General features: G+C 44.1%; 1 protein-coding gene across 1 annotated transcript in view; it reads right to left on the bottom strand.

The window, feature by feature from the left end:
- Window positions 1-22,974: 22,974 nt before the first annotated feature.
- LOC310660724 (uncharacterized protein) overlaps window positions 22,975-26,692 on the bottom strand; it is a gene marked incomplete at its 3' end in the record, with an annotated part of 176,638 nt that continues 172,920 nt past the window's right edge. The window contains exon 3 of the mRNA XM_083405681.1: window positions 22,975-24,701. Within this exon, the coding sequence (XP_083261807.1) occupies window positions 22,975-24,342 (1,368 nt within the window). The 5' untranslated portion in view covers window positions 24,343-24,701. The remainder of the gene's footprint in view (window positions 24,702-26,692) is intronic.

The following is a 26,692-nucleotide window of genomic DNA, read 5'->3' as shown; positions in this document are numbered from 1 at the left end:
GTCAAGAATGTATAACTTGCTGTTGAAATAGAATACTCAAGATGAAATGATGAAATCTGCTATGATTAAATGGGCACAGGATGTCGGACATAACATTATGATGGTTGACTGGGAACAGTTATGGACCACAGGCATGAAATTTACGGCATGTAATGCCTTAAAGGAGAATTTAATGAAAATGACTGGTACTTAACACCAGTCAAGCTTGCAAAAATCTATCATTTGCCCGACAATAAATGCTGGAAATGTAAAGAAGTGGAAGGTACTTTCTTTCATCTTTGGTGGACGTGCCCAAGGATTAAGACCTTCTGGGAAATGATATATAACGATATGTTAGCAGTATGGTGTCTAGTCTGGACACTGTGCCATGCCGCCCGGACTGGAATGTGTGGCTGGTGTCTCCTGGGTTTTCTTCACCCCAAATGTCATAGAGAGCTCTGTTTTTTAGCAACTTGTAAGAGTCCCTAATTGTTTGGGGTTTCCTTTGGAGGAAGGTTGCCCATGGTGTTGTAAGGTGGGTGTCTTTCAGGGAGATGCCTCTCATATTTAGGTTGAGTTCACCTCCCAGGATTGCTTTCCCTTCAGAGAAGGAGAGGAACTTGTTTAGTGTTTTCTGGATGAACTCTAGTTGTTTCGAGTTTGGGGCATATACAGAGCCAATTGTCAGTTTAGTTTTGCCATCTAGTGTGCCTTTGGCAAAAATGAATCTGCCTCTTTTTTTCTTTTAGGACTGTCATGGCTTGAAAGTTCATTTCTCTACTGAGTATTATGGCTACTCTGTCGGCCTTTCTTGAGCCAGGTGCAATCCATTGTTGACTGAAGTGGGTATCGCTCAGGAGTTTGCTTCCTTTGTGTGGATTGTGTACTTCTTTGTAGGAAGGCAATGTGTGGTTTCATGGTGTTTACATCCAAGGTGATACGTTTTCTTTTGATAGGATTTCCCAACGCCCTCACATTTAATATAATTGCTTTTCAGCTAGCCATCTTGCTTATCTACTTTGTAGGATGATTCCCTGCCAACCCATCTGGGTTGCCCTGTGTCTCTCACGTTGTATTGTCTATCAAACCTATTAAGGTGTGCTGACTTAGAGTATAGTGGGTGGGGGAGGAGGGGGATTAGGATTAGATTTGGGTTAAAGAGTGTGGGCTAGATTACAGAAGTAGCCTATATGTAGTCATATAGGTGTTTATTTGGGGTATCTTGGACCATCTGGCATCTAGCCGGTTCATCCTGGGTCTCAGCTGGCATGGAGGGCCCTGTTTAAAAACAGACCGTCTTCCCTGTGAGATGGTGTTAAGCGTCTTTGTGACGCATGTGTTGGGTATAAGTTTATAAGCAACGTTGTCAGTGTTATTAACAACATCATTGGTATGTTGGGGTAGGAATATGGGTGTTGGCACGCTCTGGAGCCACCATTGTGCTGCTTGTATGTCAGATTTTAGCCTGTTTGTGGATTGTTTTATTGAGGTTGGGGTTATTATTTTACTTGGTGTGGGTTTCTTTCTTTGTTTTCCTTTTCTTTTACCTGCTTGTTTTGTTTGTTGCCTTTGTGTGATGAAGGAGATGGAGAGGTTGGTGTATGTGTCTATTTTTGTATGTGTGGCCCTTTTTTTGTTATGGGTGGAGTCCTTGGAGCAGGGGGGGTGCTGAGAGTGTGGGTTGTTGGGGTAGTTGGGGAATGGGGAGTGTGATTTGATGTTGTCTGGGTTGGTGTTGGGGTGGCCAAGTACTTATTTGAAGATAAGCAAAATGATATAACCCTGGGTGTGGCAAAATTTCTCTCGAAGGTAGTAAGAATTAGAAATCAACATGTCTTGGAGAAATCACAGTGACTGCCTAGTAATGTATTTTCTGTATTTCTGCTGTACTTTCCTTTTAAAATTGATTTTGTGGGTCTTTGGGCTGTAATAAAGAAGGTATGTAAATAATATATATGTGTGAATAAATATCTACACCTATGGGCAGTGTTTTTTTCTGGGGGGGGACGCAGGGGTATGCATTTTGTGAATCTAAGTTTGGCCTCATTGAGAGGCAGTATTTCAATATGAGTAGGGAAATGAGAGTACCCCTAAACATTTTTAAAGAAAAAAAGCACTGCCTACTGCTACTGTTCCATTCTTTAAAAACAGTCTCAGAAAAGAAAAGATGACTTGATGAGGATTTGATACATTCATTTCACACGGTTACCCCATAAAAATGAATGATCAAACAGTGGCAATGCAACAGTAGCAATGCCACACTAAATGTTAGTGTTGAAGCACCCTCAAAAGTCCAAGGATCTTCTAGAAGGAATGCAAGGTTTGTATGAGCAAGCATTTAATGGTAGGATAAGCAGCTGATTATTTTAACAGCGTAGATATAGATATAGATATCATATGCTGATCTTGTAAGAGGATTTTAATATGACCTCCCAGGGTGGGTTCTTATGGATAGATTAGTAATGTAAATAAATGTTTTGTGATCGACTTTAGAGCCAGTCTTACCATTAGTCAGGGGAAGATCCACCTTCGGTGTCACTTTTGGGGGGAAAGGGCTTGGAAATGGAAAGTTATGAGAAACGGTAGAGGGACTTTGGTATGTTTAGCCTGGAAAAGAGGAGATTGAGACATGGAAGCTGCACCGCCCCAGCAAGTAAATAAATAAATAAAAATATTTAACTAACTGACCAATTGCATCACAGATAAACCCCCCCCCCCCAGCATAAAGCCTGTCCCCCCAAAATAAATCCTCGCTATGCCCATGGACTGAGAGGAGATTTGATAGCCATCTTCCAATATGTAAAGGGCTGTCACATGGAAGATGGAGTATGCTTGTTTTTTTCCTCCAGAGGGTAGGACCCAAACCAATGGATTCAAGTCACAAGAAAGAGTCCTCAAAGTGGATCAAGCTGAAAAGTGTGCATGTTTGTGTGCAGATCATTTCAAAGTCAGTGTGAGGCCTCCAAGTCCCTGCTGACTGGCAATGGCATCTGAAACATGAGGGGAAATGCAGGTCTCAGCTTGGGAGGAGAGAGCCACTCCCACTCAGGTACACGTGGCACAATGGCTGGCAGCATTCCAGCCAGGACCACAAGGGGGCTGGCCCCTTCCCCAAGGCCCCTTTTCCTAATTAATAGGAAGAGAGCACAGGAGCAGTCACAAGGGCAGGAGAGGTCCCATCTGCAGGGCTGACCCAAGATATATTGCTGATTGGCAGACAGAAGCCAACAAGACTTAACAGCTCAATCTTCACTGGCAAAGGGGTATCATCCTGCAACACTCCTGAGGGCAGCAGCACACATGTCACACATAGTTCTGTTCTGCAGCAGGGAGGAATGGCTGCGAAAAAGAAGTAGCTGTTATCAGTGACCCCATGAACATACCCCAGCATCTGCCAACTAATGTGGTGATCTTCCTCTGCCTCCAAGAGCACAGCTCTCTGGGAAATCTCATCCAGGGAGCACAGTTCGACAAATACTCTGCCTTTACCACCCCAGCATAGGCAGCATCCTTTGAGGTATCCCGTCTTCCAACATGCACTGTCAGCTGACTCACCCTCCCATTGGGATATAGGAATAGATGCATGCTGCATTACAGACAACGTAATACAGTGAAGTACTGTATTTTTCACTCTATAGGACGCACTTTTTCCCCTCCAAAAATTAGGGGGAAATGTGTGTGTGTCCTATGGAGCGAATGCAGGCATAGCAACGCGAAGCCTCCGAAGCGCAGAGGGAGCGCTCCTGAGGCTTCGCGTTGCTTTTGCTGAAGCCTGGAGAGCGAGAGGCATTGGTGCGCACCAACCCCTCTCGTTCTCCAGGCTTCAGGGAGAGCCCCCTGAAGCCTTCGGAGTGCAGCGCGAGTTCCCACTGCGTTCTGGAGGCTTCAGGTTCCTTTCGCTGAAGCCGGGAGAGTCTTGCTCTCCCGGCTTCAGCGAAAAGAACCCGAAGCCTGAGGAGTGCAGCGGGAACTTGTGCTGCGCTCAGAAGGCTTCAGGCATAGCCAGGGAGCCCCGCGCAGCCTCTCCCAGCTGGAGAGGTTGTGCACAGCTAAAGAGGAAGCCAAGACAGCGAGCGGGATCCATCCCGCTTGCTGTCTTGGCTTGTGCCATAGCCGTGGGCAACCCCTCTGGCAGGGAGAGGCTATGTGGGGCTATGGCTTCTTTAGCCCCGTGCAGCCTCTCCTGGATGGAGAGGTGGCATGCAGCTAAAGAGGAAGCCAAAACAGCGAGCGGGATTCATACCGCTCGCTGTCTTGGCTTGTGCCATAGCCGCGCGCAACACCTCTGGCAGGGAGAGGTTGCGCACAGCCTGTATGCTGCTCTTTGGGGCTGCGGGGAAATAAGATTTTTTTTCTTGATTTCCCCCTCTAAAAACTAGGTGCGCTCTATGGTCCGGTGCGCCCTATGGAGCGAAAAATATGGTAACTGGCACAAGCTTACAGTTTCTTGTTTTCGGTGTATATTTTGTTGTGGTGGTTGTTTTTCATTCAAAGCAAAGACAGTCACCACTTCTCTACAAATCAACTATCTGAGCCTGGTTCTGGCTCTTCCTTTTGACAGAGACCCCCCCCCCCCCTTGAAGAGCAAAGCAAGAGGCGGGGTTGGTGTCTAGTATTTCCAGCTAAAGGCAGCAAAGCTAATTCAAGCAAGTGTTGACAGTATTAAGCTATCTGAACCATTGATCTTAAAGAATACTCTGTATGCTAGTTTACATGCTCTTTAAATGCTAGTTTATTGAATACAGTCATACCTCTTGTTGCGTTTGCTTCACTTTGTGGCTTTTCGGATTGCGAATACGGCAAACCCGGAAGTATACACTTCAGCGTTTTGCCCTGCATGCACAGAAGCATTCTACACACTTCGTGCATGCGCAGAACACTCTGTTGCTCTCTGTGCTTGCGCAGAAGCGCTGCTCTAGTTGTAGACTTTTCAGGGTGCGAACGGCACCCCGGAACGGATCATGTCTGCAACTAGAGGTACCACTATAATGTCAATTCTGCCCATTCTCACTTGGAAATAAGCTCAATGTAAATCTGTGGCGCATCTGCATGTGTACCAGGCCTGAAAGTGTAATAAATAAACTACTCCATTGATGACATTAAAAATTAAATATTTACTTTTTGTAGTATCTCAACATTCTGATCCATGTTTACTCAGAAATATGTGCCTTTGAGTTCAGTGAGGTTTACTTTCTAGTTAGTTGTACATAGGATTGCAGACTTAGGACAGAGCTTAGGATATTATGTGTACTCCATTATGTTTTTCCACAATCCTGTGAATGTCTGTTCAGAAGTACCGTAAGTCCCACTGAAATCAGTACAATGACCTGCATTGGTTGCAGCCTCAAATTTCTTTTTGTTTTCTACAGTGTAGCCATGAAGGCTGCAGCCTAGAGCAGAAGATAGGGGTTTGGGACAGAGTTAAGAAGCCAATCTCTCCATCTTCTGGTACCCATGTCTGTTTCCTTGCAGAATAAAAGAGGAAAAATGGAATGAGGGGAAAGGGTTAAAAAGTCCCATTGGTCTTTCCATTGGACTTGCTGCCTCAGTAGCCATGCTGCACAATGGTGGGGAATCTGACAAATATATATATATATATATATATATATATATATATATATATATACATACACCATGTAGTTTTGCAGCGAGACTGTTCATTCAAGTCACATACAATGTCTCCATCTTTGTTAAGGCCAGTTTGAACATGGCCTTTGAACTCTATGATTCTATGGCCATCATGTGAATACAGCACCGCTTCTACATGGCTCTATGTAGTACATAGTTATAACTTTTGAAAACTACTCTGTGCATGAGCTTGCCTACTTGCATGGAGTTGCTTGCTACACAATTGCTAATATGTGATACTGAGTTGTATGTTTCCTGTACAAAGTGGAGTTTTGTACAGTGGAGTTTGCGTTGGTCCAGCTCTTTAAGGATTAACATAGCTTGATCTACCACCCTCTGACTGTAACACATGACTTTTAGATTGACTTCAACTGCCATTGGATTGATGAAATAGTCACAAAAGACAGTGGTGCCCCGCAAGACGAATGCCTCGCAAGACAGAAAACCCGCAAGACGAAAGGGTTTTCCGTCTGCAGAGGTGCTTCGCAAGACGAATTTCCCTATGGGGTTGCTTCGCAAGACGAAAATTGACGAAAAAATTTGTTTTTTTTTGTTTTTTGTTTTTTTTTTGCTCCAAAACCCCTTATTTTGAATCGCTAAGCTGCTAAAAGCATTTTAGCAGCAAAACCGCTAATCTCCCAAGGCTTAAAAAGCCGTTTTTAGCCCTTAAATCGCTAATAGCGCTACTCCGTCAATGGGCTTGCTTCGCAAGACAAAAAAACCGCAAGACGAAAAGACTCGCAGAACGGATTCTTTTCGTCTTGCGAGGCACCACTGTATATATGACACACTTTTAGGCCCAATCTACCATTTGCGAAACACTTGTTTCAAAACTCCTGATTAATGGCTTCTAAAATCAATCATAAATATATGGAAATATGGTGCTATAACATTCATTTCAATTATTTATTGTCCATTCTTTATATTTTTAAAGGCTGTGGCTGCTGTGGTGGCAGCAGCAGTATTACTAGTCACATCAATTTAACAAATTAGCTTATTAGTTATCTTTCTGTCCCTTTTTACAGCAGAACTCTCACAAAGCAATGTACAGAAAGAAAAACAATAGACTACAGTGGTACCTCGGGTTACATATGCTTCAGGTTACATACGCTTCAGGTTACAGACTCCGCTAACCCAGAAATAGTGCTTCAGGATGAGTACAGAAATCGTACTCCGGCGGCATGGCAGCAGCAGGAGGCCCCATTCGCTAAAGTGGTGCTTCAGGTTAAGAACAGTTTCAGGTTAAGTACGGACCTCTGGAATGAATTAAGTACTTAACCCGAGGTACCACTTATATGGTAGATCAGTGGTTCCCAGTTGGTGGTCCATGAACCCCAGGGGGTCCACGTAACCCACTCAGAGGGACTGTGGCACCAGTCACATAACAAAAACTACCATAGATATATCAAAAATGTTAAGTAAGGGGTCCATGACTTGGCTTTTGAAAAATGGGGTCTGCAGCTAATTGGGAACCACTGTAGTAGAATATGAAGAACTGAGTAGATACAGACAAATAGATGCATGAGATAAACTGAATTAGAACACATAACTCTCCTAAAGCAAGGACATAGGTTTTTTTTTTAAGTATTTAAGGCTTTCTTGAATGCCATAACTAAAGAGACTCAGCAGATGTCCACAACTGCGGAATCATCACCAAGAAGGCCCTGTCTCATGCGATTGCCAGCCTAACCAATTTCACAAGTAGGCACGTAAGCAGAAGGACCTCCAACATGGTTCTTAGATTATGAGCAGGTGCAGACAGTCCTTTAAGGAACCAATCCCCAAACACAGTCTTAAATGTTAATACAACCACTTTGAATTTAGCTCAGAAAGACACTGGTAGCTAGGGCAATTGGCACAGAAGTGAGGTGAAATGTTTAGGCCTTCTGGTCCCTATTTGGATTCAGGGGGCTGCATTTTGCACTAATTGACATTTGCAGGCCATCTATATCCTCCACATTCAGTGCATTGCATTGCAGTACAGGCATCCCTACAACTTATGCAGGGGTTATATTCTGGGGGCCCCACACACATAAGTGAAATCACATAAAGTGGGGGGCACCATCTAAACACCCTTTAAACACCCTCTCTGCTGCTCTCTCTTCAATCTAATACTGTATCAAAAAATATCCACAACTATAATTGAAGCTGGGGCTGGCAGGAAGCTGGAGGATACATGGGAAAGCGGCTGCTGTGTTGCCCCGCAGATCAGCTGTTAGGCAGGGAGGCTGAGCAGTGTAAACAAAGCCCTGTTGTCCCTTCAGGGCTTCCTTCGCCCTCACTGACGTCCTCTTCGTGCTCTGCGGAGGGTTTCCTTGCGAGCCATGAGGACTCTCCAGCTGTCTCCTGCCATTTCTGGTTATGAATTTTATCCATGGTTGCGCAGGAGTTGATCGCATGGAAGTGGGGGGATGCCAGTAATCCAGTTTGGAAACAAAAGAGCCAAGAAGTGTCATCTGTATCATTCTTGTAGGATTTCAACTTTTTGAACAACATCTGTTCATAATGAACAAATACCACGAGAACAATGCCAGTTATTTCTAGATCACAGGTGTCCCCTCCATCCAATTCGGCACAGATGCCATAAAACAGCATAGCCAGTGGGAATTAGTATAGAGAAGAATAGAAAGTCCAGGCCTGTCCATAGCATAAAATCAAGTCTTGTTCCTAACTGCCGCTCCTGTCTTTGACTGTTGTGTCAACAGACAAGAAGCATATACTGTAGTGCACACTAGAGTAGCAGCCCTAGTAGAACGAGATTTTCCTGAACTTGACCCTGGAGGAAGATTTGTTCATTTGCACAGGCAGTGGTGAGTGCACTCCCCAAGTGGCTCTCCTGCTCAAGTCATGCAGTTTTTGTACATAGCGTAACACAACCTTTTGAAAGTTTACTCTGAATTAAGTCCCACTCAGTAGAATTCAGTCCCAAGTAAGCATGCATCAGATTACAATTTAAGTATTGCTGGAGCAGATATGTGTTCCACAATGAAAAGGAATAGTTCAAACCTACTCGACTAATTATGCAACCAAATTATACTCTGAGTCACACTGGTGTGCACTAAGAAGACTGGGAGAGGCAGTTGCTGATCTCTCAAAACAGATCTCATGCTACAAGCAAAATTCACCATGTGCTGTGTGTGTCAGACAGTGCCTAAGCACCACTTAAAACCCACTTAATTTAGCAAAAAAATAACTCCAGGATATTTCAGTTATTTATTTTTCATAGCGCAGTGTTTGGAAACAAGGGCTTACTCCTGACTCTTTGCACATTTGTAACTGTTGATTTGTCTGGCATTACTCCCAGTTTCTCTTGAGAGTTCAGAATCAAACCCAGCAAGTACAGATGAATTCAATGGAGTGAATTAATCAGGGGCTAATTATGTAAATAAGCTACTGTGCTATTATGTGTTTCTGTGATCATTTTTATGCTTCAGTGAATGACTGTGTGGCTTATTCAACATACCATACACTTGTGTGGTCCTCCCGTCCTTTTCAGAGAATGAGGAACAAATTATTACCCCTCATATTTGTATCCAGCCCTTTCTCTAAAACTCAGAACAACATACATTGTTGTTATTCCATGTTGTTATCACACTAACTCAACAAGGTACATTGTATGACTGAACAGATATTTTAATTCTGACCTCCATGGTACAAGCACAACACCTGAGCCACTCCACCAGTGACAAAGTATTTACAGTACTCCTGAAATATGTAAAATTATCACCAAATTTACAATTCTAAGCCTATTTACTTATGCTTCAGTCTCATTCAAATCAAAGTGACAATTCTCAGTAAAAGTATGTCAAATAGAGATGCAGAACTGGCCCTACTTAGGACAACAGTGAACACAATTGACTATAATACTTGGGGTCCTGCTTCATTCATTTAGCTATACAGTACAATTTTGAAACTACAAAAGAGAGAGTCTACTATCAGTCATAGCAGATAGCTCAAACTGCAAAAAGAAACCAGGTAATCCCCACAGTTTTGAAAAACAGATGGGAAACAATAGTTTTTTGGGGGGTACACGGTGAGACAGGATTCTTTGCCCCCCACCCCACCCCTTGTCGATGCTGTGCTCTCCTGGAACTTCCACTTCACAGAACTTCAACCCAAGCTGCATTGGGTTGTGCTCCTATCATATCTAGTTTTATATGATATCAAAGATGTTATGGTACTCCAACTATGACCAGCCCCAGACAGCATGTCCAGTAGTCAGGGGCAATGGGAGCATTGGTCCAGCAACATCTGGAGGGCCAAAGATTAGCCAACTTTGCTGTAAATCCTAGAAAAAGGTTTTTAAACTTTAGGCAATCTTAAACAAGCAGAATGAACACCACACACAGTTATTCTCAAGTGTTTAAAGCTCTTTAAAGAGCCTCACCTGAAGGAGCGTCTCCACCACCATTGTTCTGCCCGGACACTGAGGTCCAGCTCCGAGGGCCTTCTGGCGGGTCCTTCACTGCGAGAAGCCAAGTTACAGGGAAGCAGGCAGAGGGCCTTCTCGGTAGTTGGCAGTGGCGCCTGCCCTGTGGAACGCCCTCCCACCAGATGTCAAGGAAATAAACAACTATCTCATGTTTAGAAGACATCTGAAGGCAGCCCTGTTTAGGGAAGTTTTTAATCTTTGAAGTTTTATTCTGTTTTTAATGTTCTGTTGAAAGCCTCCCATATTATTACATTATTATTATTATTATTATTATTATTATTATTATTGCCAAAAGCTGCAAGAAGTCCTGTGGTACCTAAAGACTATGGGTGCCTCCAGAATGTCAGTATTTTGAGGGAGGGATTCAAGCACTTATGTTAACTTTCTTTAACATGAATTAAAGTACTACTATGTTGCCCTAGCACAGGGATGAGGAACCTGTGGCTCTTCAGGTGTCGTTGGACCCCAGCTCCCATCAGCCCCAGCCAGCATGGCCAGTGGTCAAGGCTGATGGGAGTCCACTGACATCTGGAGGGCCACAGGTTCCCCATTCCTGAACAACAACAACCCTTTTAAAAAAACTGATTAAAAAAAAGATTTGGGAATTGATAGGGAAATTCATTTTTTGTTTTTATTATATTTTATAAAAATGTTCAAAAAGTCAACATGTGCACTGCAATATAGCATGAATTTTTCTTTTGTTTTTGTTGACTTCCCACCCCTTCTTCTATGGTGTTTCTTATTTCTCCCCCTTTGTTGCTGCACCCTATCTTCTGCCCTTTATACCATAACAACAATACAAGAATCTCTAATTCCTTCTGTTGCTCATAGTTCAAATCCTGCTCACGAGTTCATCATACTATAGTATTTCTTTAAGTAATCCACAAAAGGCTTCCATTCTTCCACAAAACAATCATCATAGGTTCTCTTATTTTGACTGTTAACTTTGCCGATTCCGCATAATCGTGATAGGGATATTCAATAGAAAATGTGGGATGAATCAGTTATTAATGGAAAGACCAGTAAACACGCAAATCAGGATGAACGGTCATTGTCATGTAACTGTCCCATAAACAAATCATAATGAATGCTTAAAAAAAGAGTGTATATAGTCTAACCACTACTTAAGATTTGTGCAAGAAAATCAGAATGAATAGTTCATCTGGAGGAGCTCTAAGAAATGTATTTGTAGCACAAAGCTTTTGAGGCCAGAACCTACTTCATCCAATGATGAGCAAACAAAGGTTGGCTGGATATTAATAAATAATCATTCATGTAAAAGAATGTGACTTTAACATTCAGTTACTGGTTCAGTGACAACACCACAGCTTATACTATAGTCCACTTAGAAATATTTTCAACAGGCTGTTCCACAATGCCAGCACGATGACTAGTCATGCAGGAGCTTCCTTGTCATGGTTACCTGACAATGCATGGCACAGTTTAGTTGGTGGGATTACTGTGTGAACTACTTCACGTGGTAAAATTCCTACAAGGCACAACTGGGCTTCATAGTACACATATACAACAAAATATAGAGATGTGAGAATAAAAAAATGGCAAACTAGGCATTCAATTTCCTACTTGCTAGTGTTTTTGGAATTTTGTCAAATTGGAAGCATTCTTGTGGCAGCCATGTTAAAAACTCCTTTAGGAGTTACTTCATTACAAATGTGGTCATACACACACACACAAATAAAAAGTGGAAATCCTCTAGTTATCATGCTTGACAAATGAAGACCTAGACAACATGAACTATAGAACACAGACCACCAGCAATGTTTAGTGACTCACATCTTCTGGTTTTGCTGGGTGCCTGACAAGCCCAGATTATAATGTACAATTGGAGAAATTGTACCAGGGCTCTTGCCAGAAGAATATCTAGTGAAACCGTGGAATAAGTGTAATGAAATGTGTTTGCCAAGAGTCTCATGAACCTGATCAGGAGAGCTTTAAACTAGATCATGAAGGGGAGGAAGACAACACAACAGATGACAGAAGAACACCTGGTACTGGGGATAAAACTTCATTGTACAGGAACTTTCCATGTACAGAAAACTGAGGAGGGTATTGACAAGCTGGAACATCTACAGAAGAGGGCAAGAAGATGATCAAGGGTCTGGAAACCAACCCATATGAGGAACAGTTGAAGGAGCTGGGTATGTTTAGCCTGGAAAAGAGGACAGTGAGAGGAGATAAGATAGCCATCTTCAAATATCTATTTTTTTTAATTATTAAATATTTATTAAATTTTCCAAAATTAGAAAGACAAAATTACAAAAGCAAAAAGACCAAGTACAACAAAATAGAAGAAGGGAAAAGGGAAAAAAAGCAAAAACCCAAAAATACATAAAAAACACCCTCCCTCCACCCCACCAACACAAAAAGAAAAACCATAAACATTCAAAAGGAAAAAATTTCCATTTTTCAAATTCCATCTTTCAATAACTTGTTTCTTCGGCCTCCTCTCACCTCCCTTCTTGTATTCCAGTTATTAATCGGATCAGCAAATTCTTTCCATCTTTCACTGCTTACTCACTTATTTACCTTGGTCCCTTTAAATCTTATTCTCCCATCAAGTAAGCATCTAAAAAAAAAAATTGTCCATACTCCAATTCACTAAATGAAAAAAAGAAAGAAAAGAAAAAACCTTAGATCTTATACCCTTAAATCCTAATATCATAGACCCTTAAATCCTAATATCTCAAATCTTTATCTTATTTCCACTAAAGCCAGATAGATCATTCCACCATCCCCCAAAAGTCCCCCAAAAATCATACAATATTATACCAAATACTATTTTTAAAAGTACCCAATTTCTCCCACCATCTCTTCCCCCTGGTTTCGGATTCTGCCAGTCCTTTTTACAAGTTTTATCAGTCTTTCCTGTCAAATCATCTCCCTGAACTGTCCGCAAGTTTCTTTCCCAGCCTAAAATTGAGTCCCAAAGAACATCTTTCCCGACGTCTCCTTTAATCCTCTTCAGCACGCTTGCCCAAACTCCATATTCCACTTTGTAGACCAAGCAATATTCCAGAGCATACTCCACAGTCTCTTTGGGGTTGAAGAAATCCATCTTTCCAAACTTTCCCACAGTGCCACCCTCCAACATATTGATCATCCATCCTACTTTACTCAGTTCAAGTGGGGCACTGCCTCTCCAAGTCAGTCCTTCAACCTCCATAGCCTCAAACTTAAATTTATGTCCATCAATTTGAGGCCCTAATATTGGGGCTTCCACATAAAATTCTTCTTGCAGGAACAGAACCGGTTTTGATTGTCCGATCCTCTTATCCGATGCTCGTCCTTGCAAAATTGGTTCCACTTCCCGAACCGCATCTGTTGAATTACTTGTTTTCTGTACCAAACTAGATACATTCCGCTTCAGATCAGAGATGCCCTGTTCAAGAATGCCCACTTTCTCTATAACTTGTTCCAACAGAGCTATTATTCTATCAGCCATGTTCCCAGGCTTTTCTTGTTTTTCCAGAGTTATCTACTGCTCTTCAAGGTCACTTGTCTGCCAGCTCCATGAAATTTTCCATCCAAAGATGTAACAGAGCAGTAACAGTCACAGTTTCTGAATGCCCTCTATCTGCCACAGTTTCCTTGGTTATTTTCCATTTAAACAAGGTTACAAAATTACAGATCAGCTCCTTTCCTTCCAAATACCACAAAGTCAGTACGTAGAAAAATAAATCTCTGATTGTCCTTCCATAAAGATATACTCCCTTCCTCCGTTATTGTTATTTTTAAGTTGTAAAACTTTTTGACAGCCCGATCCCAGGCTTGAGACGGTAGTGAATCAGGTCGGTTTTTGTTTGTTTGTTTTTTTACAGTCCTGCAGGTCTCAATCATCCACCAAAGAAATCTCCCCCTCTTCCCCTGCTTCCGAGGGGGGGTTTAAAAAAACTTAAATGATGAAAATTTATACTTTGCCAAGTGCTTTTCATAAGCTCCAGCTTAAAGCGGCTTTGCTTTGTTCTTTCTACAAAATGGAAGGTGGGCTTCCTGTTTAAACCTTCACGTTCAAGTGCCAAATTCAAAAAAAATTGTAATCCAATTCCGTTTACTTACGAAGTTTATTTAAGTCCAAATGTCCACAGGAAAAGTCGGCGCTATCTGGTAACAGCTGTGCGGCTTCACTCCCCGAAAACAGCGATCGATTCGATGTGCCGCGCCACTCACCCCACGTCGCTCCGGAGCCCCGAAACCGGGTCTCCCCGCGAGTAGGGGAGGCGCAAAAGGCATGTGCCGAATCCCAAGCCCACGGTCTTCCTCCGACCGTGGTTTTTTGCGGGTCTCTGCCTCGCCGTGGCGGTCAGGCCCTTCTTTCCAGAGAGCGGTTTCCTCCGAGACGGAGGAAATCCGCCATTATCCAGCCGCGCCAACCCGAAAGCCCGCCATCTTCAAATATCTCAAGGGCTGTCACATGGAAGATGGCACAAGCTTGTTTTCTCCTGCTCCAAAGGGTAGGGCTCAAACCAGTGGCTTCAAGTTACAAGAAAGGAGATTCCTACTAAACTTCAGGAATAACTTTCTGAAAGTAAGAGCTGTTCAGCAGTGGAAAAGACTCCTTTGGGAGGTTGTGGACTCCTTCCTTGGAGGTTTTTAAGCAGAGGTTGAGTCTGCAGTTAGTCCTACAATTAGTCCTGCAGTCGTTAACAGTCGTCAAGAGGTTTACCATACCCATCTCCTACTACCATTCTGAAAAAACCCCACCCCACCCCACCCTCCCACTATATATAAGGGTCTGGTGACTTCTGTTTCAGTGAATCTGGAGAAGTGTCCATGCACACGGAAGCTTATACCAGAACAAACTTGGTCGATAAGTTGCTACTGGACAATTTTTTTAAAAAAATAATTTTATTTTGACTGTGTCAGACCAACACGGCTACCTACCTGAATAGGTAATCATTATTAGGGATATGCTGTACAGGGGAAACAGCTCCCTTCACCCCAACAAAACATCTGGGCACCCAGGTGAGCTCCAAAGATGGCACAGCTGCTGGCAGAGCTGGAAGTTCATGGCTAGTAACCTTCCTGACTTGCAACTTATCCCACATCATACACATAGCTGCTGCACCTTCCCTGTGCCATCAGCCTTTCCTTTCAGGGCAGTTCAGTTGCCACAGGGGACTGGAACTTTTGCTGCAATGTGTGGCACGGTGTCCTTAAGCAGTCTACAATTGCTTCTCCAAAACATATTGTTACATAATGGGTGATGATAGGAACTTCCAGAGGTGACCTCTTTATGGGTCTGTTTACTTGTAATGAGAGAGCGCTGGAAACTTGTGGCTTTTTGAGATTTATTTGCTTACAAACAGGCTCCTAAAGTAGGCTGCCATTCATTATAAAATCCCCAGACTGAAGGCTGCTTCTGGCTCAGCTAACTCCAGCTAAAAGCTCTTAGCTCTCCAAATGTCACATCCACATTTCTGTTTACCCCGCTGCTTTACCCTGGGAAAAACTAAATGAGAGCAAACAGCAATCAGGGTTTCCACGGGCTGCTGTTTCTTCCAATTTAGAACTGGAGGGGGTTTTCTGGGGGAAAGCGGCAAGGCAAAGGCAAAATTGCTCCAAACATTGCTTTCTAGGCATGGGACAAGCGGGAGTTTGGATCAGTGCTAAGTGATGGGTTCTCTGCTCCTATCAAACTTGCCTCAAGCTGTCTCCATCTCCCTCCCTTAGACTGTGATGAGTGAGATTTCCACTAGGTTCCTTTTGTCTACCATTAGGGTGGCAGGTTATACAAAACAAAGGGATAGACTCAGTGCCGGATTTACGTATAAGCTACACAAACTATTGCTTAGGGCCCGAGTGCCCCCCCCCCAATTAATTGTATTTCAGTTCAACAATTACTTTGATAAAATACATATTTTGTTATGTGCATATGGCTATAGATTAGTTCATAAATTACAATATAGCATATAGGTAAATGTAAAGGGACCCCTGACTGTTAGGTCCAGTTGCGGACGACTCTGGGGTTGCAGCACTCATCTCACTTTACTGGCCAAGGGAGCGGGTGTACAGCTTCCGGGTCATGTGGCCAGCATGACTAAGCCACTTCTGGCGAACCAGAGCAGCACATGTTTACCTTCTCACCGGAGCGGTACCTATTTATCTACTTGCACTTTGATGTGCTTTCGAACTGCTAGGTTGGCAGGAGCAGGGACTGAGCATCGGGAACTCAACCTGTCATGGGGATTCGAACCGCCGGCCTTCTGATCAGCAAACCCTAGGCTCTGCGGTAAATGTAATGAAAAGTGTTTGCCAAGAGTCTCATGAACCTGATCAGGAGAGCTTTAAACTAGATCATGAAGGGGAGGAAGACAACACAACAGATGACAGAAGAACACCTGGTACTGGGGATAAAACTTCATTGTACAGGAACTTTCCATGTACAGAAAACTGAGGAGGGTATTGATAAGCTGGGAACATCTACAGAAAGAGCAAGAAAATGATCAAGGGTCTGGAAACCAACCCATATGAGGAGCAGTTGAAGGAGCCGGGTATGTTTAGCCTGGAAAAGAGGACAGTGAGAGGAGATAAGATAGCCATCTTCAAATATTTACTGCTATACCATTTTATGACCTCAGTTCTTAATGGCATACTGATCAGCAAATCAGTGATATAACTACAAATGAGGTCAATGAAGATAAGGCAGAAATATTGCCACCTGACAGCTGTTGCTGTCTTATATAGTAATGGCCCAATTTCTAGAGACAGAACAGCAATCTAGCTGTAAAGCAAGTACGATTTGCTCATATAATCGATGAGCTGGAAGTTATATTAATAACACTACTTAGCATGCATAGACATGCATCTTTAGAATATTTTAAGCACTCCACACATTAAGTAATCCTTGCAGCTCCCCTGTTCATAGAATCATAGAATCATAGAGTTGGAAGAGACCACAAGGGCCATTGAGTCCAACCCCCTGCCAAGCAGGAAACACCATCAGAGCACTCCTGACATATGGTTGTCAAGCCTCTGCTTAAAGACCTCCAAAGAAGGAGACTCCACCACACTCCTTGGCAGCAAATTCCACTGTCGAACAGCTCTTACTGTCAGGAAGTTCTTCCTAATGTTTAGGTGGAATCTTCTTTCTTGTAGTTTGGATCCATTGCTCCGTGTCCGCTTCTCTGGAGCAGCAGAAAACAACCTTGCTCCCTCCTCTATGTGACATCCTTTTATATATTTGCACATGGCTATCATATCACCCCTTAACCTCCTCTTCTCCAGGCTAAACATGCCCAGCTCCCTTAGCCGTTCCTCATAAGGCGTTGTTTCCAGAACTGGGCACAGTACTCCAGGTGAGGTCTGACCAGAGCAGAGTACAGTGGCACTATTACTTCCCTTGATCTAGATGCTATACTCCTATTGATGCAGCCCAGAATTGCATTGGCTTTTTTAGCTGCCGCGTCACACTGTTGGCTCATGTCAAGTTTGTGGTCAACCAAGACTCCTAGATCCTTTTCACATGTACTGCTCTCAAGCCAGGTGTCACCCATCTTGTATTTGTGCCTCTCATTTTTTTTGCCCAAGTGCAATACTTTACATTTCTCCCTGTTAAAATTCATCTTGTTTGTTTTGGCCCAGTTCTCTAATCTGTCAAGGTCGTTTTGAAGTGTGATCCTGTCCTCTGGGGTGTTAGCCACCCCTCCCAGTTTGGTGTCATCTGCAAATTTGATCAGGATGCCCTTGAGTCCATCATCCAAGTCGTTGATAAAGATGTTGAATAAGACCGGGCCCAAGACAGAACCCTGTGGCACCCCACTAGTCACTCTTCTCCAGGATGAAGAGGAACCATTGATGAGCACCCTTTGGGTCCGGTCAGTCAGCCAGTTACAAATCCACTGAGTGGTAGCATAGTCAAGACTGCATTTTACCAGCTTCTTTACAAGAATATCATGGGGCACCTTGTCAAATGCCTTGCTGAAATCAAGGTAGGCTACATCCACTGCGTTCCCTTCATCTACCAGGCTTGTAATTCTGTCAAAAAACGAGATCAGGTTAGTCTGACATGACTTATTTTTCAGAAATCCATGCTGACTATTGGTGATCACAGCATTCCTTTCTAGTTGCTCACAGACTGTTTGCTTAATGATCTGCTCCAGAATCTTCCCTGGTATTGATGTCAGACTGACTGGGCGGTAATTATTTGGGTCCTCTCTTTTCCCCTTTTTGAAAATAGGGACAACATTTGGCCTCCTCCAGTCTGCCGGGACTTCGCCTGTTCTCCAGGAATTCTCAAAGATGATTGCCAGTGGTTCTGAGATCACATCTGCCAGTTCTTTTAATACTCTTGGATGCAGTTCATCTGGCCCTGGAGACTTGAATACATCTAAACTAGCCAAGTATTCTTGTACTAGAGGGGGCAGGGTTTCTGTTGAGGCAGGTGATTAGCTGTGGGAGGAGCTTATCAGTGTTTGCAGGGCAGCGGCTGAAGAAGGAGCCAAAAGGGGTTTCTTGTGTGTGTGATTCTTGTGGCTGATTAGCTGCTTTCCCTGGTCAAAGGTCAGAGGGGGCAGGGTTTCTGTTGAGGCAGGTGATTAGCTGTGGGAGGAGCTTATCAGTGTTTGCAGGGCAGCGGCTGAAGAAGGAGCCAAAAGGGGTTTCTTGTGTGTGTGATTCTTGTGGCTGATTAGCTGCTTTCCCTGGTCAAAGGTCAGAGGGGGCAGGGTTTCTGTTGAGGCAGGTGATTAGCTGTGGGAGGAGCTTATCAGTGTTTGCAGGGCAGCGGCTGAAGAAGGAGCCAAAAGGGGTTTCTTGTGTGTGTGATTCTTGTGGCTGATTAGCTGCTTTCCCTGGTCAAAGGTCAGAGGGGGCAGGGTTTCTGTTGAGTTTAAACCATCTTTTAGATTTAGGGGAGCTAATCTCAAGCCCAACGACACATTCTCAAGATGGAGGGGGAAGGAACAGCTGCAGTCGCCTGCGGTTCCTGCGCAATGTTTGCCATCTTGCCAAAGGTTGCAGGCAGCTTTACGTGCAGCAATTGCATGTTGATTGCCCTCCTAAAAGACAAAGTCCAGCAACTGGAGGAATGTGTAGCTACGCTCCAAAGAATTAGAGAGCTGGAGCTCTTCTTGGAAGCAACAGAGCACACCGTCTCCACCAAGGAGGAGACAGGGGACTCCCCTGAGAAGGAGGCTAGTTCACCAACACAGGAGCCCGATATGTGGAGAAACGTGACTCAAAGAAGTAGGAGGCCCAGGGTTCGCTCTGATTGTCTAGAAATACACAATCGCTTTGAGGTCCTCTCCCCTAGCATGGAAGACGAAGAGCAGACTCCATTTGAGGATCTCTCCCTCATTACAGTCGATCACGTATATGAAGATGAGCAGCAAAGTCAGTCCTCAGGGAATGTGCAGGCGACCTTGGAACGGACCGCTCACGGAAGAACCCTGACCAAACCTAAGAGAAGGCGTGTAGTGGTGATAGGGGATTCCTTACTGAGGGGAACTGAAGCAGTGATCTGTGGGCCTGACAAGATGTCTCGGGAAGTGTGCTGTCTCCCCGGGGCTAAGATCCAAGATGTAACTGAACGACTGCAAGGAATCATAAAACCCACTGACAAATACCCCTTCCTCTTGGTTCATGTGGGAACCAATGACACTGCAAGCAATAGCCTCCAGAAGATCAAAAGAGACTACGAGGCTCTGGGCAGGAAATTAAAGCAATTAAATGCACAAATCGTCATCTCATCTGTCCTCCCAGTTGAACGACGTGGCCCAGGGAGAGAGAGGAAAATAGTGGAAGTAAACAGCTGGCTTCGCAAATGGTGTAAACAGGAACGGTTTGGATTCTTAGATCACGGACTGCAGTTTCTTGAGGATGGACTTCTGGCAAGCGATGGGCTGCACCTCACAACGGTTGGGAGGAATGTTTTTGCCAAAAAACTAAGAAACCTCATCAGGAGGGCTTTAAACTGACTAATGCGGGGGAGGGAGACAGTGCTCCTGAAGGTAGGAGTCTATTAATTGATGAAGATGATCATCCAAATGTCATAGACCAAATGGAGCAAACAGCAAGCAGACCTAGTGGTGGGAGGAAAAAATCCTTAAATAAGAGACACGGGGGAATGACTAATGGACTTCAATGTCTGTACACTAATGCACAAAGCATGGGAAATAAACAAGATGAGCTTGAGCTCTTGGTACAGCAAACTAAATATGACATAATAGGCATCACTGAAACCTGGTGGGATAAGTCCCACGATTGGAATGTAATAATGGAGGGATACAATCTATTTCAGAGAAACAGACCAGACAAGAAAGGAGGAGGAGTGGCGTTATATGTCAGGGATGTGTATACCTGTGAAGAGATCCAAGATTTAGAACCTCAAAGCCAAAGTGAGAGCATTTGGGTCAAAATTAAGGGAGAGAAGAATAACAGTGACCTCATTGTGGGAGTTTACTATAGATCCCCAAGCCAAACGGAGGACATAGATGATGCCTTCCTGGAACAGATGGCCAAGCATGCAAAAGGAAGGGAGATAGTAGTAATGGGGACTTCAATTACCCAGATATTTGTTGGATGTCAAACTCAGCCAAGAGCATAAGGTCAAACAAATTCCTCACTGGCCTTGCAGACAACTTCATTGTCCAGAAAGTGGGAGAAGCAACAAGAGGAACAGCCATTTTAGATCTGGTCCTAACCAATGTCGATGACCTGGTTAATGGGGTAGAAGTGGAAGGATCATTAGGCGCAAGTGATCATGCTCTTCTGAAGTTTACTATACAACGGAAAGGAGCAGCCAAGCATACTAGGACTCAATTTCTTGACTTTAAGAAAGCCGACTTCATAAAACTTAGGGAAGTGCTGGGTGAGATCCCATGGACAGTAATACTAAAAGGAAAGGGAGTTCATGATGGCTGGGAGTTTGTTAAGAGGGAGATAGTAAAAGCACAACTTCAGGCAATACCAATGAGACGGAAACATGGAAGGTGCCTAAAGAAGCCAGGGTGGCTATCTAAAGAACTTTTAACTGAGTTAAGATTTAAAAAGGATGTGTACAAAAAATGGAAAAGGGGGGAAACCACCAAAGAGGAATTCAAACAAATAGCCAGCACGTGTAGACACAAAGTCAGAAAAGCTAAAGCACAGAATGAACTCAGGCTTGCTAGAGAGGTTAAAAGCAACAAAAAAGGCTTCTATGGGTATGTTCGTAGCAAAAGGAAGAACAAAGAAACAGTGGGGTCACTCAGAGGAGAAGATGGTGAAATGCAAACAGGGGACACAGAAAGGGCTGAACTCCTCAATGCCTTCTTTGCCTCAGTCTTCTCCGATAAAGAAAACAATGCCCGACCTGAAGAATTTGGAGGAAATGATTCAGCAGAGGAAACACAGCCCAGAATAACTAAGGAGATAGTACAAGAATACTTGGCTAGTTTAGATGTATTCAAGTCTCCAGGGCCAGATGAACTGCATCCAAGAGTATTAAAAGAACTGGCAGATGTGATCTCAGAACCACTGGCAATCATCTTTGAGAATTCCTGGAGAACAGGCGAAGTCCCGGCAGACTGGAGGAGGGCAAATGTTGTCCCTATTTTCAAAAAGGGGAAAAGAGAGGACCCAAATAATTACCGCCCAGTCAGTCTAACATCAATACCAGGGAAGATTCTGGAGCAGATCATTAAGCAAACAATCTGTGAGCACCTAGAAAGGAATGCTGTGATCACCAATAGTCAGCATGGATTTCTGAAAAATAAGTCATGTCAGACTAACCTGATATCATTTTTTGACAGAATTACAAGCCTGGTAGATGAAGGGAACGCAGTGGATGTAGTCTACCTTGATTTCAGCAAGGCATTTGACAAGGTGCCCCATGATATTCTTGTAAAGAAGCTGGTAAAATGCGGTCTTGACTATGCTACCACTCAGTGGATTTGTAACTGGCTGACTAACCGGACCCAAAGGGTGCTCATCAATGGTTCCTCTTCATCCTGGAGAAGAGTGACTAGTGGGGTGCCACAGGGTTCTGTCTTGGGCCCGGTCTTATTCAACATCTTTATCAACGACTTGGATGATGGACTCAGGGGCATCCTGATCAAATTTGCAGATGACACCAAACTGGGAGGGGTGGCTAACACCCCAGAAGACAGGATCACACTTCAAAACGACCTTGACAGATTAGAGAACTGGGCCAAAACAAACAAGATGAATTTTAACAGGGAGAAATGTAAAGTATTGCACTTGGGCAAAAAAAATGAGAGGCACAAATACAAGATGGGTGACACCTGGCTTGAGAGCAGTACATGTGAAAAGGATCTAGGAGTCTTGGTTGACCACAAACTTAACATGAGCCAACAGTGTGACGCGGCAGCTAAAAAAGCCAATGCAATTCTGGGCTGCATCAATAGGAGTATAGCATCTAGATCAAGGGAAGTTATAGTGCCACTGTATTCTGCTCTGGTCAGACCTCACCTGGAGTACTGTGTCCAGTTCTGGGCACCACAGTTCAAGAAGGACACTGACAAACTAGAACGTGTACAGAGGAGGGCAACCAAAATGGTCAAAGGCCTGGAAACAATGCCTTATGAGGATCGGCTAAGGGAGCTGGGCATGTTTAGCCTGGAGAAGAGGAGGTTAAGGGGTAATATGATAGCCATGTTCTGATATATAAAAGGATGTCACATAGAGGAGGGAGAAAGGTTGTTTTCTGCTGCTCCAGAGAAGCGGACACGGAGCAATGGATACAAACTACAAGAAAGAAGATTCCACCTAAACATTAGGAAGAACTTCCTGACAGTAAGAGCTGTTCGACAGTGGAATTTGCTGCCAAGGAGTGTGGTGGAGTCTCCTTCTTTGGAGGTCTTTAAGCAGAGGCTTGACAACCATATGTCAGGAGTGCTCTGATGGTGTTTCCTGCTTGGCAGGGGGTTGGACTCGATGACCCTTGTGGTCTCTTCCAACTCTATGATTCTATGATTCTATGATTCTACTATCTCCTTAGTTATTCTGGGCTGTGTTTCCTCTGCTGAATCATTTGCTCCAAATTCTTCAGGTCGGGCATTGTTTTCTTTATCGGAGAAGACTGAGGCAAAGAAGGCATTGAGGAGTTCAGCCCTTTCTGTGTCCCCTGTTTGCATTTCACCATCTTCTCCTCTGAGTGACCCCACTGTTTCTTTGTTCTTCCTTTTGCTACGAACATACCCATAAAAGCCTTTTTTGTTGCTTTTAACCTCTCTAGCAAGCCTGAGTTCATTCTGTGCTTTAGCTTTTCTGACTTTGTGTCTACACGTGATGGCTATTTGTTTGAATTCCTCTTTGGTGGTTTCCCCCCTTTTCCATTTTTTGTACACATCCTTTTTTAATCTTAACTCAGTTAAAAGTTCCTTAGATAGCCACCCTGGCTTTTTTAGGCACCTTCCATGTTTCCGTCTCATTGGTATTGCCTGAAGTTGTGCTTTTACTATCTCCCTCTTAACAAACTCCCAGCCATCATGAACTCCCTTTCCTTTTAGTATTACTGTCCATGGGATCTCACCCAGCACTTCCCTAAGTTTTATGAAGTCGGCTTTCTTAAAGTCAAGAAATTGAGTCCTAGTATGCTTGGCTGCTCCTTTCCGCTGTATAGTAAACTTCAGAAGAGCATGATCACTCGCGCCTAATGATCCTTCCACTTCTACCCCACTAACCAGGTCATCAACATTGGTTAGGACCAGATCTAAAATGGCTGTTCCTCTTGTTGCTTCTCCCACTCTCTGGACAATGAAGTTGTCTGCAAGGCCAGTGAGGAATCTGTTTGACCTTATGCTCTTGGCTGAGTTTGACATCCAACAAATATCCGGGTAATTGAAGTCCCCCATTACTACTATCTCCCTTCCTTTTGCATGCTTGGCCATCTGTTCCAGGAAGGCATCATCTATGTCCTCCGTTTGGCTTGGGGATCTATAGTAAACTCCCACAATGAGGTCACTGTTATTCTTCTCTCCCTTAATTTTGACCCAAATGCTCTCACTTTGGCTTTGAGGTTCTAAATCTTGGATCTCTTCACAGGTATACACATCCCTGACATATAACGCCACTCCTCCTCCTTTCTTGTCTGGTCTGTTTCTCTGAAATAGATTGTATCCCTCCATTATTACATTCCAATCGTGGGACTTATCCCACCAGGTTTCAGTGATGCCTATTATGTCATATTTAGTTTGCTGTACCAAGAGCTCAAGCTCATCTTGTTTATTTCCCATGCTTTGCGCATTAGTGTACAGACATTGAAGTCCATTAATCATTCCCCCGTGTCTCCTATTTAAGGATTTTTTCCTCCCACCACTAGGTCTGCGTGCTGTTTGCTCCATTTGGTCTATGACATTTGGATGATCATCTTCATCAATTGATAGACTCCTACCTTCAGGAGCACTGTCTCCCTCCCCCACATTAGTCAGTTTAAAGCCCTCCTGATGAGGTTTCTGAGATTTTTGGCAAAAACATTCCTCCCAACCGTTGTGAGGTGCAGCCCATCGCTTGCCAGAAATCCATCTTCAAGAAACTGCAGTCCGTGATCTAAGAATCCAAACCGTTCCTGTTTACACCATTTGCGAAGCCAGCAGTTCACTTCCACTATTTTTCCCTCTCTCCCTGGGCCACGTCGTTCAACTGGGAGGACAGATGAGATGACAATTTGTGCATTTAATTGCTTCAATTTCCTGCCCAGAGCCTCGTATCTGTTATCTGAGCTTGGTTTTATTTTCAAATTGCAAGGGGTGGGGGAAAATATCTGCCAGTAGCTTCTGCTTTTGAAAATCATCCTCAGTGCTTTGGAAACTAAATGGATCTATGTAAAGGAAGATCATTCAAAGTGCATTGACTAATCTTTGGATTATCACAGAGACCTGATTGTACAATTCTCACGTTTCCTGAAGCACGCATGCTGATTATATCAAGGATCTGTGCACACTGTTAAGAGACCTAGGATAAGGGATATGTTTGGAGGTAGCAGCAGTTTTCCTCAATCAGTCTTATACACAACGGCCTTCACTTTCAGTTCTGCTATTTTGTATTGCTTCTCTTGAGTCACATCATGGAGTCATATTTAAATGTAGATGAAAGGGAGTATCATCTACATAACTACTTTCACGTTGTGGTGCAACTGGAGTTTCCAGTTTTTACAGATGCCACGCATCTGAACTACGAAAGTGAGTAATACAATACATGAGTAATATCTATATACCATAAGTATGTCCTGAAAATGACATAATTTGGAAACTGTTAGCAAAATCAGCTATTCTAAAGTCATTTCCACCCAATGGTTCCCACTCAAGGAGGTGGTGACTGCACTTGTAACCAAGGTTCAAAGGTTGTTAGGTAGGAGATTGTCTAGGATTATTGTATTTCAAATTAATATATAGGTTTAAGATTTGTGTCAAATCCCATGTGATAGCATTCTATCTAATTCAAGAAAAGTATCAGATATACGGAATGTGGACCAGCCTGGGTCCAGAAGTCAGACACGTCAGACTTCTTACATTTATATCCCTCCTTTCTTCCATGTGGTTCCAAGGTGGTCTCTTATCCAGGCACTGTCAAGACCCAGACCTGCTGAGCTTCAGCAAAGTGGTGGCGGCATTTACCGTATTTTTCGTTCTATAGGACGCACTTTTCCCCCTCCAAAAATGAAGGGGAAATGTTTGTGTGTCCTATGGAGTGAATGCAGGCTCCTTGGCTTCAGCGAAAGCAACGTGAAGCCTCCAAAGCGCAGAGGGAGCGCTCCCTCCATGCTCTGGAGGCTATGCGTTGATTTTGCTGAAGCCTGGAGAGCGAGAGGGGTCAGTGCGCACTGACCCCTCTCGCTCTCCAGGTTTCAGGGATAGCCGCCTGAAGCCTTTGGAGCGCAGCGGGACCTTGCGCTGTGCTCCAAAAGCTTCGGGGTTAGCTGCGCAAAGCCTCTGCAGGGCACTGGGGTGAAGGCACCCCGCTGCCCTGCGGAGGCTTGAAAGGCTGTCCCTGAAGCCAGAACAGCGAGATGGGGTGCTGCGCAGCCCTCCGTCTCACTGTTCTAGCGTCGGGATGGCTGCGGAGGCTTGAAAGGCTGTCCCCGAAGCCAGAACAGCGTCTCGCTGTTCTAGCTTGGGGATGGCTGTGCAAAGCCTCCGTAGGGCAGCGGGGTGAAGGCACCCCGCTGCCCCGCGGAGGCTACAAAGGCTGTCCCCGAAGCCTCAAGCCTTTGGAGTGCAGCAGGAACTCGCACTGCGCTCCAAAGGCTTTGGGTCAGCGAAAGGAACCCGAAGCCTTTGGAGTGCAGTGCGGGGTCCCGCTGCGCTCCAAAGGCTTCAGGGATCTTTGAGGCTGGCGGTGGGGGAAAGCAGTGCTTCCCCCCACAGCCAGCCCCACAAGCTCGGGGGGCAGCGGCAAGGCTGCACGCAGCCTTTGCGCTGTTCCCCGACCTGCTCTTAAACGCACCTTGAATACTCCTTGTTTTAGAGGAGGAGAACAAGAAAGAATTCCCCCCCCCCCTTCTCCCCCTCCTATGGTCCGGTGCGTCCTATAGAGCGAAAAATACGGTAGTCTTCACAAGATATTCAAGGACATCTGATCATGAATCCATGCAGACATTCCAACTCTACACAAATGGAAGAGTTCAGTGATCACTTGAGGAAGGCTCATACTTGCATTGTAAGCTAAAACTACACTATCACATGCCAACATGGG

This window comes from Podarcis tiliguerta (assembly GCF_965153285.1).
Source record: "Podarcis tiliguerta genome assembly, chromosome: 12".
Taxonomy (NCBI): domain Eukaryota; kingdom Metazoa; phylum Chordata; class Lepidosauria; order Squamata; family Lacertidae; genus Podarcis; species Podarcis tiliguerta.
Note: the sequence above shows the minus strand (reverse complement) of the source record. Positions and strands in the feature narration are given on the sequence as shown.